The sequence below is a fragment of the Erythrolamprus reginae genome, chromosome 9 (assembly GCF_031021105.1).
Source record: "Erythrolamprus reginae isolate rEryReg1 chromosome 9, rEryReg1.hap1, whole genome shotgun sequence".
In the NCBI taxonomy this organism is placed as follows: domain Eukaryota; kingdom Metazoa; phylum Chordata; class Lepidosauria; order Squamata; family Dipsadidae; genus Erythrolamprus; species Erythrolamprus reginae.
This window is the reverse complement of record NC_091958.1, coordinates 12816854-12830163: the sequence shown is the minus strand read 5'-3', so window position 1 is coordinate 12830163 and position 13310 is coordinate 12816854. Positions and strand designations below refer to the sequence as shown.

At 41.5% G+C, this 13310-nt stretch overlaps 1 protein-coding gene across 1 annotated transcript in view; it reads right to left on the bottom strand.

Moving 5' to 3' along the window:
- Positions 1-13310, bottom strand: part of GPATCH1 (G-patch domain containing 1) — a 31639-nt gene that overhangs the window by 3750 nt on the left and 14579 nt on the right. The window contains exons 12-19 of the mRNA XM_070760313.1: positions 12945-13123; positions 11877-12004; positions 8072-8211; positions 6630-6802; positions 4028-4247; positions 3191-3295; positions 1510-1595; positions 404-540 (exon numbers count right to left, since the gene is read on the bottom strand). Of these exons, the coding sequence (XP_070616414.1) occupies positions 404-540; positions 1510-1595; positions 3191-3295; positions 4028-4247; positions 6630-6802; positions 8072-8211; positions 11877-12004; positions 12945-13123 (1168 nt within the window). The remainder of the gene's footprint in view (positions 1-403; positions 541-1509; positions 1596-3190; positions 3296-4027; positions 4248-6629; positions 6803-8071; positions 8212-11876; positions 12005-12944; positions 13124-13310) is intronic.

The following is a 13310-nucleotide window of genomic DNA, read 5'->3' as shown; positions in this document are numbered from 1 at the left end:
AATTATAATTTACAGGTATGAGCACAAAAAACATTGCCATTTCTTTCTCCCTTTTTTATACAAAGCAGCACTAGGGAACTTAGGTTTTTTTTTTTAAATTACTTTTCCTAAATGTTGGCAAACTGGAGAAACAGAGAGAAGACAGACCAGTATTTCTTAACTGTGGCCACTTGAAGATATGTAGACTTCAACTCTCAGAATTTAAGTTTAAGAGGCCAAGGTTGAGAAACATTCAGCTAAAATCTTTTGGCCCCCGAATCTAGCTGACCATTCAGAAAATTAAAAGCAATGTAGAAACACCAGGTACCTTTTTTTAATGCAAAGGTTTCCTTCCAATAAAAACAAAACAAAAAAAATGTCCACTTGCATACAATAGAAATACTGACTCTCTTTGCCTGCTTACTTTCTTAAAAATTCCTGGGGGGATATATTGGTCTTTCCTTCCTCCCCGCTGCTCTCGGCTGTGTCTGAGCTGCTGTTCTTCTCCGATTTCTTGTTCTTGTGCTTGGCCTTGTGCTTGGATTTCTTGTGCTTCTTTTTCTGAAAAAAAAAAAGGAATAATGAGTTGGAAAGGACCACGGAGGTATACTCAAAGCAGTGATGGCGAACCTATGGCACGGGTGCCACAGGTGGCAAGCAGAGCCATATCTGCTGGCAGACAAGCCTTTGCCCTAGCTTAGCTCCAATGTTCATCCGTGTGCCGGCCAGCTGATTTTTGGATCACACAAAGACTCTGGGAGGGTGTTTTTGGCTTCCAGAGAGCCTCCAAAGGGATGGGGGAGGACGTTTTTACCCTCCCTCAGCTCCAAGGAAGACTTTGGAATCTGGAGAGGGCAAAACAAGAGGCTACCGGCTCCACCAGAAGTTGGGAAACAGCCTGTTTCCGGCCTCCAGAGGGCCTCTGGCAGGTGGGAGGTGTTTTCGCCCTCCCTGGGCATTGAATTATGGGTATGGGTAGGTGGCTAGGTAGGTAGGTAGATAGATAATAAATAAATAGCTAGATAGCTAGATAGCTAGATGGGTAGGTAGATAGATAGATAGATAGATAGATAGATAGATAGATAGATAGATAGATAGGTAGATAATAGATAGATGGATAGATACATAGGTAATAAATAAATAGCTAAATAGATGATAGATAGATAGATAGATAGATAGATAGATAGGTAGGTAGGTAGGTAGGTAGGTAAATAGATAGATAGATAGATAGATAGATAGATAGATAGATAGATAGATAGATAGATAATAGATAGATGGATAAATACATAGATAATAAATAAATAGCTAAATAGATGATAGATAGATAGGTAGGTAGGTAGGTAAGTAGGTAGGTAGGTAGGTAGGTAGGTAGGTAGGTAGGTAGATAGATAGATAGATAGATAGATAGATAGATAGATAGATAGATAGATAGATAGATAGATGTGACTCTAAACTCCTTCTGCGCTGTAAACAAGATTACAAAAGAACAAGGATTTTGAGAAGAGGTTAAAAAACAAACATCAAAAATACCTTTTCCTTTTTGTTTTTGTGTTCTTTTTTCTTGTGTTTTTCTTTGATCTTTGGGGGTTTGTCTTCCGCAACCGCTTCAGCTGCACCTAAAACATTTGTCAGAGACAGAAGAACTGTTGAAAGAAGAAGCACTGAAAGCTGCTGAGCTATTATTTTAGATTCTCCGAGAATAGCATCTTTGTGAATTTCTTCATGCAAACAAAATCCCTGATCTATTTATACGAGCACTGGTTGCACTTTTAGGGACTGTATAACGATGCTCAGGAACAACAAGCAGAAGATGGAAAGATTTAACACGGCCCACTCTGGAGGAATGTATGACAATGATACAATCTGCTGAAATACATAAATCGATAAAGAGAAGAGTATTTGTAGCTCAGGGTTGAAATGAAGGGCACTTGGTGACTGATGATGTTACATAGTTTGGCTAATGAAACGTCTACAAAAATCAACCAAGCTCAGAGCACTGAAGACCCCTCGTATTGTAAATTACTTAAATCGGTAACTTAAAAGACATTATCTATATTTTTCGGTGACTGGAAGCCTCTGATGGACTTTAGGAGTAAAAATGAAAAAAGTGAACTTGTGGCAAATGGTAATGATGATTAGATAGAATAGACTATAGGGAAAAAGAGAGGCATGATATAACTTTAGAGTGAGAGGTAAATTTAGTGTTTAAAAGTGTTCGGAAACTTCAGATCGTGCAGAATGCAGCTGCAAGAGCAATCATGGGCTTTTCCAAATATGCCCGTGTTACTCCAACACTCCGCAGTCTGCACTGGTTGCCGATCAGTTTCCGGTCACAATTCAAAGTGTTGGTTATTACCTATAAAGCCCTTCACGGCACCGGACCAGGATACCTGCGAGACCGCCTTCTGCCGCACGAATCCCAGCAACGGGTCAAGTCCCACAAAGTTGACCTTCTCCGGGTCCCGTCAACTAAACAATGTCGCCTGGCGGGACCCAGGGGAAGAGCCTTCTCTGTGGTGGCTCCGACCCTCTGGAATCAGCTCCCTCCAGAGATTAGAACTGCCCCTACCCTCCTTGCCTTTCGTAAACTCCTCAAAACCCACCTCTGTCGTCAAGCGTGGGGGAACTGAGACATCTCCCCCTGCCTATGTAGTTTTAGTGCATGATATGACTGTATGTATGTTTTTTATATTGGGGTTCCTTGTTTTTAGATTTTTTAAATGTACAATTGCTATTTTAGATTTTAAATTATTAGATTTGTCAATACATTTTTTTTTAATCACTATTGGGAGCCGCCCCAAGTCTGCGGAGAGGGGCGGCATACAAATCTAATAAATAAATAAATAATAAATAAATTTATAATTGTACATGTAGCTGCTAAAATGAACATAGAAAGCCATCTTAAAATATTTTCTTTCTCTTTTAATTTTCACCCTTTTCTCGCACTTTTGCTGACCAATTTTTTCTTTCTTTCTTTCATTGTTTTTCTATTAGTTTTCTATTGGCTTGAGCAAGTCTTAGGTGTCTACCCTAATTAAATCATGATTTTTAATAAAAATTATACTGTTTGATTAGCTTCCATCTACAGTATTTCTGTAGCCCATGAAATAAAAAAGACCAACAGGCAATAGATTCCTGTGTGCAATATTTTTTAAATGGAAAGAGTCGATATATATGAAATTAATACTTAACATTTAATAAATGTTTTTACCAGAATAAGCAACAGGAGGCAATCTTGGTCCAAATTCTCCCGGATCAACTACTTCCTTTGAGGTTGGAGTTATGGTACCCAAATTCTCAGGTGTCACTTCAGTTTCTTTGAGGACAAAAATAATAAATAGGGAGACCATGTTTAAAAGACAACATAACAAATCACTTTATATAGCCCACTGACCTATTAGACCATTTCAAAGTCCATCTTAAATGCTGACATACCATTAAAGGATGCTGTAAGGTACGGTACATTTCTATGAACGTATCCCCAAAGCACATAAAGATTTCCTTATTACAAATATCTCGCATACTCAGCTTTTTATCAAGGATTTCATAAAACTGCCCCAAAACTCCCCAACGGCTGCAACATATCAAACTACCATGCCACTGATGGAATAAGCATTGTGTTCCCCAAATCCTTCACGTATTTCCATTAATGTGGCTATTTGCAAGCTGTAAAGCAGTGGTTCTCAACCTGGGAATTGGGACCCCTTTAGGGGTCGAAGGACCGTTTCACAGGGAACGAACGAAAAAGGAAGGAAGGAAGGAAGGAAGGAAAGAAGGAAAGAAGGAAAGAAAGAAAGAAGAAAAGAAGGAAGGAAGGAAAAAGAGGGGGAGGGAAGGAAGGAAGGAAGGAAGGAAGGAAGAAGGGAGGGAGGGAGGGAGGAAGGGAGGGAGGGAGAGAGAGAGAGAGAGAGAGAAAGAAAGAAAGAAAGAAAGAAAGAAAGAAAGAAAGAAAGAAAGATGCTTGCCCTAAAATGGCAGGGGTTATACAAAGCATTATATATCAGAGGATTTGGCTGGTTTTTAATGGGGTTGTGCCAATAATAAATACCTTGAGCAACAGGTAATGGGACCCCAGGTGAGTCGCAAGGCTTTGCGTTTTCGGACTCCCCTTCCGGGGGTGTCGCAGCCGACTCTTCTCCATCACTCTCTCCTTCAGAAGAGGATTTCTCGTCCGAGGAACTGGCAAAGATGGCTTTAAATATATCCATGGAAGGCCGGCTTTCTTCTTCCACGGCAGCTTCGCTTGGGCCACTGGGTGGGCCCGAAGTCTGAACCACAAAGAAAACAAAAAGTAAAAAAGAAGCAGTGCATTTCTCTGCCAAGTTAAGCCATAACGAAAGAGAAAACTGTTGAAGAGTTCTGTTTCCACCTCAACTCTTACAAAATATTCATTCATTCATTCATTCATTCACTTACTTATTTACTTATTTATTTACTTATTTACTTACTTACTTATTTACTTATTTATTTATTTACTTACAGTGATACCTCGTCTTACAAACCCCTCGTCATACAAACTTTTCAAGATACAAACCCGGGGTTTAAGATTTGTTTGCCTCTTCTTCCAAACTATTTTCACCTTACAAACCCAAGCCGCCGCCACTGGGATGCCCCGCCTCCAGACTTCTGTTGCCAGCAAAGCGCCTGTTTTTGTGCTGCTGGGATTCCCCTGAGGCTCCCCTCCATGGGAAACACCACCTCCGGACTTCCGTGTTTTTGCAATGCTGCAGGGGAATCCCAGCAGTGCAAAAACGGGCACTTCGCTGGCAATGGAAGTCCGGAGGTGGGGTTTCCCAGCGAGGGGAGCCTCAGTGAAATCGCAGCATCACAAAAACATGGAAGTCCGGAGGTGGGGTTTCCCGTGGAGGGGAGCCTCAGCGGAATCCCAGCAGCACAAAAACGGGCGCTTCGGCTGGCAAAAGGGGTGAGTTTTGGGCTTGCACGCATTAATCGTTTTTCCATTGATTCCTATGGGAAACATTGTTTCGTCTTACAAACTTTTCACCTTACAAACCTCGTCCCAGAACCAATTAAGTTCGTAATACGAGGTATCACTGTACTTACTTATTTACTTACTTATTTACTTATTTACTTACTTACTTACTTATTTGATTTTTATGCCGTCCTTCTCCTTAGACTTAGGGCGGCTTACAACATGTTAGCAATAGCACTTTTTTAAAACAGAGCCAGCTTATTGCTCCCATAATCCGGGTCCTCATTTTATCCACCTCGGAAGGATGGAAGGCTGAGTCAACCTTGAGCCGGTGAAGAGATTTGAACCGCTGACTTACAGATCTACAGTCAACTTTAGTGGCCTGCAATACAGCACTCTATCTGCTACGCCACCCCGGCTCTTTTATACAATATACAATATACAAATGCCACTTAGTTATCTGTACTTTACGCTGCAGGATGGATTCTAGCCCCTCCTAGATATCTCAGTAGGTATTTATACACAAACAGAGAGAGATTTTCTCTAGTATTTTATTTTAAGTAAGTGCAGGTTCTGTATTCTAGCTGCTGGCCTATGAGCGGATAAAGAACTATTGATGATGAAACTCTTTCCGGGTTTATTATGTACTGTGTGATAAATCCATGGCCAGGCGGAACAAACAACGTACTATACCATTTCATGCTTTTCAGAGGGTATGCAAATCAAAACTATGAAAAATGCACAATTTCATTCATCCACGGTTTCAACTTAACTTCAGGGCAAATTAAAACCTGCATTCTGCACTTCCAAAACACATGTTTGTGTTTTAATTTTTGCATGTAATATGTGGTGCCGTGATAAAGGTATTTCTAATAATACACGTAAGATGAGTCCTGCACGGTATCCCTCTAGTAAATGGTCACTTCAGTTTCCAGGGCTTCTATTTTGGAGAAACGCATGAGGATAACTTGATCCCATCTCCGGAGAATACTACAGCTACCAATTTATTATACAGTGGCACCTATACCTACGAACGCTTCTACTTACGAACTTTTCTAGATAAGAACCGGGTGTTCAAGATTTTTTTTGCCTCTTCTCAAGAATAATTTTCCACTTACAAACCTGAGCTTCTGAAACTGTAGCTGGAAAAGGCAGGGAGAAGCCTCCTTGGGGCCTCTCTAGGAATCTCCTGGGAGAAAACAGGGCCAGAAAAGGCAGGGAGAAGCTTCTGTGGGGCCTCTCTAGGAATCTCCTGGGAGAAAACAGGGCCAGAAAAGGCAGGGAGAAGCTTCTGTGGGGCCTCTCTAGGAATCTCCGGGGAGGAAACAAGGCCAGAAAAGGCAGGGAGAAGCCTCCGTGGGGCCTCTCTAGGAATTTCCGGGGAGAAAACAGGGCCAGAAAAGGCAGGGAGAAGCTTCTGTGGGGCCTGTCTAGGAATCTCCTAGGAGGAAACAGGGCTGGAAAAGGTGGGGAGAAGCCTCCATGGGGCCTCTCTAGGAATCTCCTGGAAGGAAACAGAGCCTCCACCCTCCCTGTAGTTTCCCCAATTGCACGCATTATTTGCTTTTACATTGATTCCTATGGGAAAAATTGCCTTTTCTTACAAACTTTTCTACTTGGTCACGGAATGAATTAAGTTGGTAAGTAGTGGTACCACCGTACATCCATTTGGCTTCCCCGCTCCTTCAACACAACAGAAGCATCAAAGCCACTCTACCTGAGTGGGAACAAGGTCACCAGTCCCGGGTTTGGCCTTTGCTTCAACTGCTTTGGGAAGTTGGTCCTGAACATGGACATCAACCTTGGATCTAGCCAAACTTATGAATTCACCGATGGTATCTTTCTTCTCCTCTCTGTCGGGCACATCCCATCTGGATGACTTCTTTGGCTCTGAAAGAAATGGACACATTTCCTAGGGAGTTCGACCAAGTTTTTTTCTTTTTTTTATAGCAATAGCGTTTAGATTTATGTTGTGATTGGCTCTGGCCCAGCTCCTGCCCCAGGGAATGGGGAGGTGGATGCAGGGGGAAATTCAACATGTCACAGGCCTGTGTTATTGCCGACAGAATCAGTTCAGAGTTTAGTTTCCTTGGGTGAAGAAGAAGGTGGGAGTGACTCGGCAGAGGAGGGCTTGGCACACAGCCCAGGCAGTCAATCTCCCTTATCTTCCTTTGATTCAGATGATGACGTTTTGGACCCACGCAAGCGCAGAATTATGCGTAGAAGAGACCAAGTAAGGACATATTACAGGAAATAAGGGAGGCCACCTGTGTTTGGGTGGGGCTCCAGTAATTAGCGCTGCTGCTATAAATAGCAGCATGTGGGTTTGGCCGTTGCGGAAGAATATCTGATCGGAGTTCGTCAGGAATCTTGTGTTGCTGGAGTTTGTTGCTTTTTCACGCCTTTGAAACCAAAGCAGAGCAACGTGTGTGTGTGTGTTTGTGTCTCACTTCGTTGGAAGAAGAAGAGGTGTGAAGTTTCTTCACAGCTGCTAGCTAAATACTTAATGACTGCTTAAGGGAAATTGTACAGTCTACCCCGTTGTTTTGGGAAGAGTGCTCTTTGCAATACAAAAAGAGTGCTTTGTTTATTTTGAATTTTGTGATAAAGAACATTGTTTTGAATTTTAAAACGTGTGTGTGTGTCTGAAATTTGTACCCTTGAATATTCGGGAGGCTCCTATCAGAGAGCCCGGCAGAAAGAGATATATATTCCGTTTCACAGTACTTTACAGCCCTTTCTAAGCAATTTACAGAGAAGCAGCATATTGCTCCCAACTGGGTCCTCATTTTACCGACCTTGGAAGGATGGAAGGCTCGGTTAGCCTTGAACCTACTGAGATTCGATCTGCCAAACTGCAGGCAGCCGGTGATCAGCAGAAGTAGCTTGCAGTGCTGCACTCTTACCACTGTGCCACCGAGGCTCTATACATCCGGTTTTAAGAAAAACTGCCTTGGATAATTAGGAATGTTAAATTTAGGGGCCAAAAGCCAACCTAGACATTCAAGTACTTCTCCCAATTAGCCTGGGATTCTGTATCAGCCCTTCAAACAATGGTTTCTACTCTGTCGTTATCCTCTACGCTTTGACTGGCCAAGCTATCTATGATCCAGGTCCTGAAGAGATAAAAATCTTCTTCTGATAAATTTAAAATCTTACTGTTAGGAATATTCTCTTGTTGCACTCCTGTTTTCATCGACCGATTTTGCTTCTCTGATGCGGACTCTGAAGCAACAGTCAAGAAGTTGAACACAGAATACTTATCACGTTTCACTGTTGGCAATCCGACAATACATGACCTGATGAAAAATAAAAAGAGGGAAAGGAAGATTTAGATTATTATAAAATATGGGGGAAATTTTACGACTGGTTAAAGGAAAGAACAGCAAAGAAATAATAAAAATTCAAGCAAAGCAACAGGTCAAATAAAAGAATTAATACTATGTGAAAGAAGCAAAATTCTCTGATCGAACATTCAAAAAAAAAAAGTAGGGAAACTTTTGTTTCCCAAATGTTGTATGTATATGTTTTGTGTATGTCTTTTTTGTTATATTTGAAAAAATAAATACATTTTATAATGATAAATAAAAAATAAAAAATAAATAAAAATCAAAAGTGTGTTTTTATGTGTTTGTGTGTTTATCTCTCTCTCTCTCTTTGTAAGTAGGTATGTATGTGTGTGTGTGTGTGTGTGTTCAGATTGCAGGTTCAAGTCCCAGTGGGTATGGCTAGCTGATGAGGCCAAAATAAGGCCGAAATAGATCTATCCTAGTCTCCCTTAATTTTCAAATTCAGCAAAAAAAAAACATGTGACACATACAGATAGAATTGTCGGCTATCAATAAAATTAACTGCCTTGGAAATGGCCCTGGGTTGGGCCGAGAGGCAAATAAGGAGCTGTGATGTTTCTTCAATAGACCAGGGTGATTCGACACAAAAATATGTAACCCTTCCCTGGTGCAGAGCTGAAGGGATGGGATACTGTAGCCTAGAGGATAATTCTCTGCCTTACAAGGCAAAGGTTGCAGGTTCAAGTCCAAGTGGGTATGGCTAGCTGATGAGGCCAAAATAAGGCCAAAATAGATCTATCCTAGTCTCCCTTAATTTTCAAATTCAGCAAAAATACATGTGACACACACACACACATACACACACACACACACATATATATATATATGTATCACATATTTTTGCTGAATATTTAAAATTAAGGGAGACTAGGATAGTGCTATTTCGGCCTTGTTCTGGCCTCATCAGCTAGCCATACCCTTACTGGGATTTGATCCTGGGGCTTCTGCCTTGTAAGGCAGAGAATTAATCTCTAGGCCACCAGATATGATCCCTTCAGCTTTGTACCAGGGAGGGGCTATATGTTTTTTCTGTTGGATCACCCTGGTATATTGTGATACATACAGAACATAAGTTTGTTGGCTATGAATAAATTAACTGCCTTGAAAGGGCCCTGGGTTGGGCCTAGAGGCAAAAAGGAGCTGTGACGTTCCTTCAATATACGAGGGTGATACAGCAATCTCTAGAGAAAGAGAAATATCAGCCGCTCCCTAAGATTGAACTCACGGCCTCCTGATTGTTAGACGAGAGCTCCACCTCTAGGCCACTTTCAGGGTGTCTACAGCTAACTTTGGGTAATTTTTCTGCTCCAGAAATGTGTGTTAAAATAGGTCACAAGAACAGAAATAAAACAGTATTTTAAAATGTACGCTTAAGAAATCATGAGTCTGTAAGTCAAAAATGTATTTAAGTAAGCAAGGTGGTCTAAACCAATGTTTCCCAACCTTGGCAACTTGAAGATATCTGGACTTCAACTCCCAGAATTCCCCAGCCAGCATTCGCTGGCTGGGGAATTCTGGGAGTTGAAGTCCAAATATCTTCAAGTTGCCAAGGGATGGGAAACACTGGTCTAAACGAGGGGTCCCCTAACTTGTGGGCTGCAACTTATTGCCCACCAGGCCATGTTGAGTAGCTGACTAATGTGCCCCTATGCGCACTAATCCAGTCACGTAGATGCATCTCATTCATGCGTTGTAGGCACTCATGACCCAATGGTTGTAGGCACTCATGACCAATGGTTGCCAATCAGTTTCCGGTCACAATTCAAAGTATTGGTCATGACCTATAAAGCCCTTCCTGACATCGGACCAGAATATCTCCGAGACCGCCTTCTGCCGCATGAATCCCAGTGACCGATTAGGTCCCACAGAGTAGGCCTTCTCCGGGTCCCATCGATTAAACAATGTCGTCTGGCGGGACCCAGGGGAAGAGCCTTCTCTGTGGCGGCCCCAACCCTCTGGAACCAGCTCCCCCCGGAGATTAGAACTGCCCCTACCCTTCTTGCCTTTCGTAAACTCCTTAAAACCCACCTCTGCCGCCAGGCATGGGGGAATTGAGACATATCCCCTGGAACTATACAGTTTATGCATGTTATGCTTGTGTGTATGTTTCTTTTCAATAAGGGTTTTTTAGTGACTTTTAATTATTAGAGTTGTTATATATTGTGCTATTACTGTTGTGAGCCGCCCTGAGTCTACGGAGAGGGGCGGCATACAAATCTAAGAAATAATAAAATAATAATAATGATAATTACTGACAATATACTAATAACATAACTCACAAATATCTTTTATCCACAAAACTAATAAACATAACCAAACTAAGTTGTCACAATATATATCCCTGCTAGCTTGCAGGTACTACCCCCCCTTTTTTTTCCTTACCTCATCTAAAAATCTATACTATATTACCTATCTATCAATGCATATAGCAAAGCACTACTTTATTCTTAAATTACTATATTTTATAGATATAAGACTATGTAAATACAAATATTGAATGCAAAATAATTATCTATAGATAAATGTTTGAAATGAATATACAACAATTATTATTATTATTATTATTATTATTATTATTATTATTATTATTATTATTTATTGGATTTGTATGCCGCCCCTCTCCGCAGACTCAGGGCGGCTAACAACAATGGTAAAACAACATGAACAATCCAATTAATAAAAACAACTAAAAAACCCTTATTATAAAAAACCAAACATACACACAAACATACCATGCATAACTTGTAATGGCCTAGGGGTAAAGAATAACTTAACTCCCCCATGCCTGGCGACAAAGGTGAGTCTTAAGTAGTTTGCGAAAGACAAGGAGGGTGGGGGCCGTTCTAATCTCTGGGGGGAGTTGGTTCCAGAGGGCCGGGGCTGCCACAGAGAAGGCTCTTCCCCTGGGGCCCGCCAAACGACATTGTTTGGTCAACGGGACCTGGAGAAGGCCAACTCTGTGGGACCTTATCGGCCGCTGGGATTCATGCGGTAGAAGGCGGTTCCGGATGTATTCTGGTCCAATGCCATGTAGGGCTTTAAAGGTCATTACCAACACTTTGAATTGTGACCGGAAACCGATCGGCAGCCAGTGCAGCATATATATATATACTACTGTATAAAAAGATTACTTGCCTCATACCCCTCCTATCTTTCTTTTTGTATTCCCATCCCCTTTCCCCATTCTTAAAAAAATTAATAAAGTATATTAAAAAAAAAAAAAAAATAATAATAATAATAATAATAATAATAATAATAATGACCCAACTCGCATGAGCGTAATTTATTACAAATCTAATAAATAAATCACAGGCACTCAACGGCCCTACTCGCACAAGCCTTGTTTCAGGCTCTGAAAGCCCCATTCGCGCAAGCATTGTTGAAGATGCTCATGGCTCCACTTATATGAGCAATGGCTGTGCACGCTTGTGCCTGCCCTTCCCACAAAGCCATCCTCGCTTTCCCCCCACTCCGGGTCACCAACCTAGAAAGGTTGTTGAACTCTGGTCTAAACTGGTCTAAAAAAAAAGGTGTTAGATTTGATCACTTCTACCAGTAAAATTATCACTCCCCAAATACTTGTCAGAAAATGCTAATGGATTCGAGCAACGTACTCTGCGTAGGGATCAGGAATATTAAACCTTTTGCACAGAAGCTTATCCGGATGCCATTCAAATTTTTCCCTTGTAAGCTTTCCAAACATCTTCATTTTTGCAGCGGCTGCTTTGTCATTTACGTTAGTCTAGAAGAACAATGTGATTCTCAGTTTGTTACAGAAATTACACATTTTGGCAATAACTGTTCCATTTCCAGGCTTTCGGAGTGAAACCACGGACTAAAAATCCACTATTTCAGTTTAAAATCACACTCTTTGTTATGAAATTTAGCATAAAGCAAAAAGCAGTCTGAATAAATTGTCAGGGAGTACAGTGATACCTTGTCTTACAAACTTAATTGGTTCCGGGACGAGGTTCTTAAGGTGAAACGTTTGTAAGACGAAACAATGTTTCCCATAGGAATCAATGGAAAAGCGATTAATGCGTGCAAGCCCCAAATTCACCCCTTTTGCCAGCCGAAGCGCCCGTTTTTGCGCTGCTGGGATTCCCCTGAGGCTCCCCTCCATGGAAAACCCCACCTCTGGACTTCTATGTTTTTGCGAGGCTGCAGGGGAATCCCAGCAGGGGAATCCCAGCATTGCAAAAACGAGCACTTCGCTCGAAGTCCTCGAGATCCCACCTCCGGACCTCTGTGTTTTTGCGATGCTGCGATTTCACTGAGGCTCCCCTCGCTGGGAAACCACACCTCCAGACTTCCGTTGCCAGCGAAGCGCCCGTTTTTGCACTGCTGGGATTCCCCTGCAGCATCACAAAAACACGGATGTCCAGAGGTGGGGTACTTTCTGAAGGTCTTAAAATAAAGAAGAAAAAGAAGAAGATTGGCCTCATTCACATTTCTGCTAAACTAATTTTAACTATCTTTTTTATTTTTTATTTAATAAACCGCAAGTTGTGTTCACACACAACACCTTTCAGTAAGAATGAAACAAAACTGCGTTACGGCTTAGTTATGTGTTGGGAGAACTATTCACATGCGTTTAGAGATGATCTTGATAGGAATCGGTGCTCCGAGAATGATTGAAAATTAACCCGGTTCAACAGTTTCCGGAGGGGTACAGGGCATACCTCTTCATCGCGAGGGACATCTACTTTATCAGTATCGTCCTCCAATTTCGCAGGAGTAAACCTTGAAGTCAAAATCGAGCTGGAGGTTTTGTAGAAGGCGGCAGCGCGCAAGAATTCTTCCCGTTCTCTATCGCGCTCCCACTCCGTCATACCGGAATCGAAAGAGCTTTCTGGCACATCTATTAGAGCAAGACGAATTTAAAAAGCAAGCAAAAGAAAAAATACAAAATTAATAATACTGGCTCAATAATGTTGAACAGAAAAAAACAAAACGGCTTATAGAGGCACGGATTTCCAGTCAAAAGCAAAGCCAAGTATGACAGCAAATAGTCTCAACAGAAAATATGAAAAATCAAAGAGGATGTT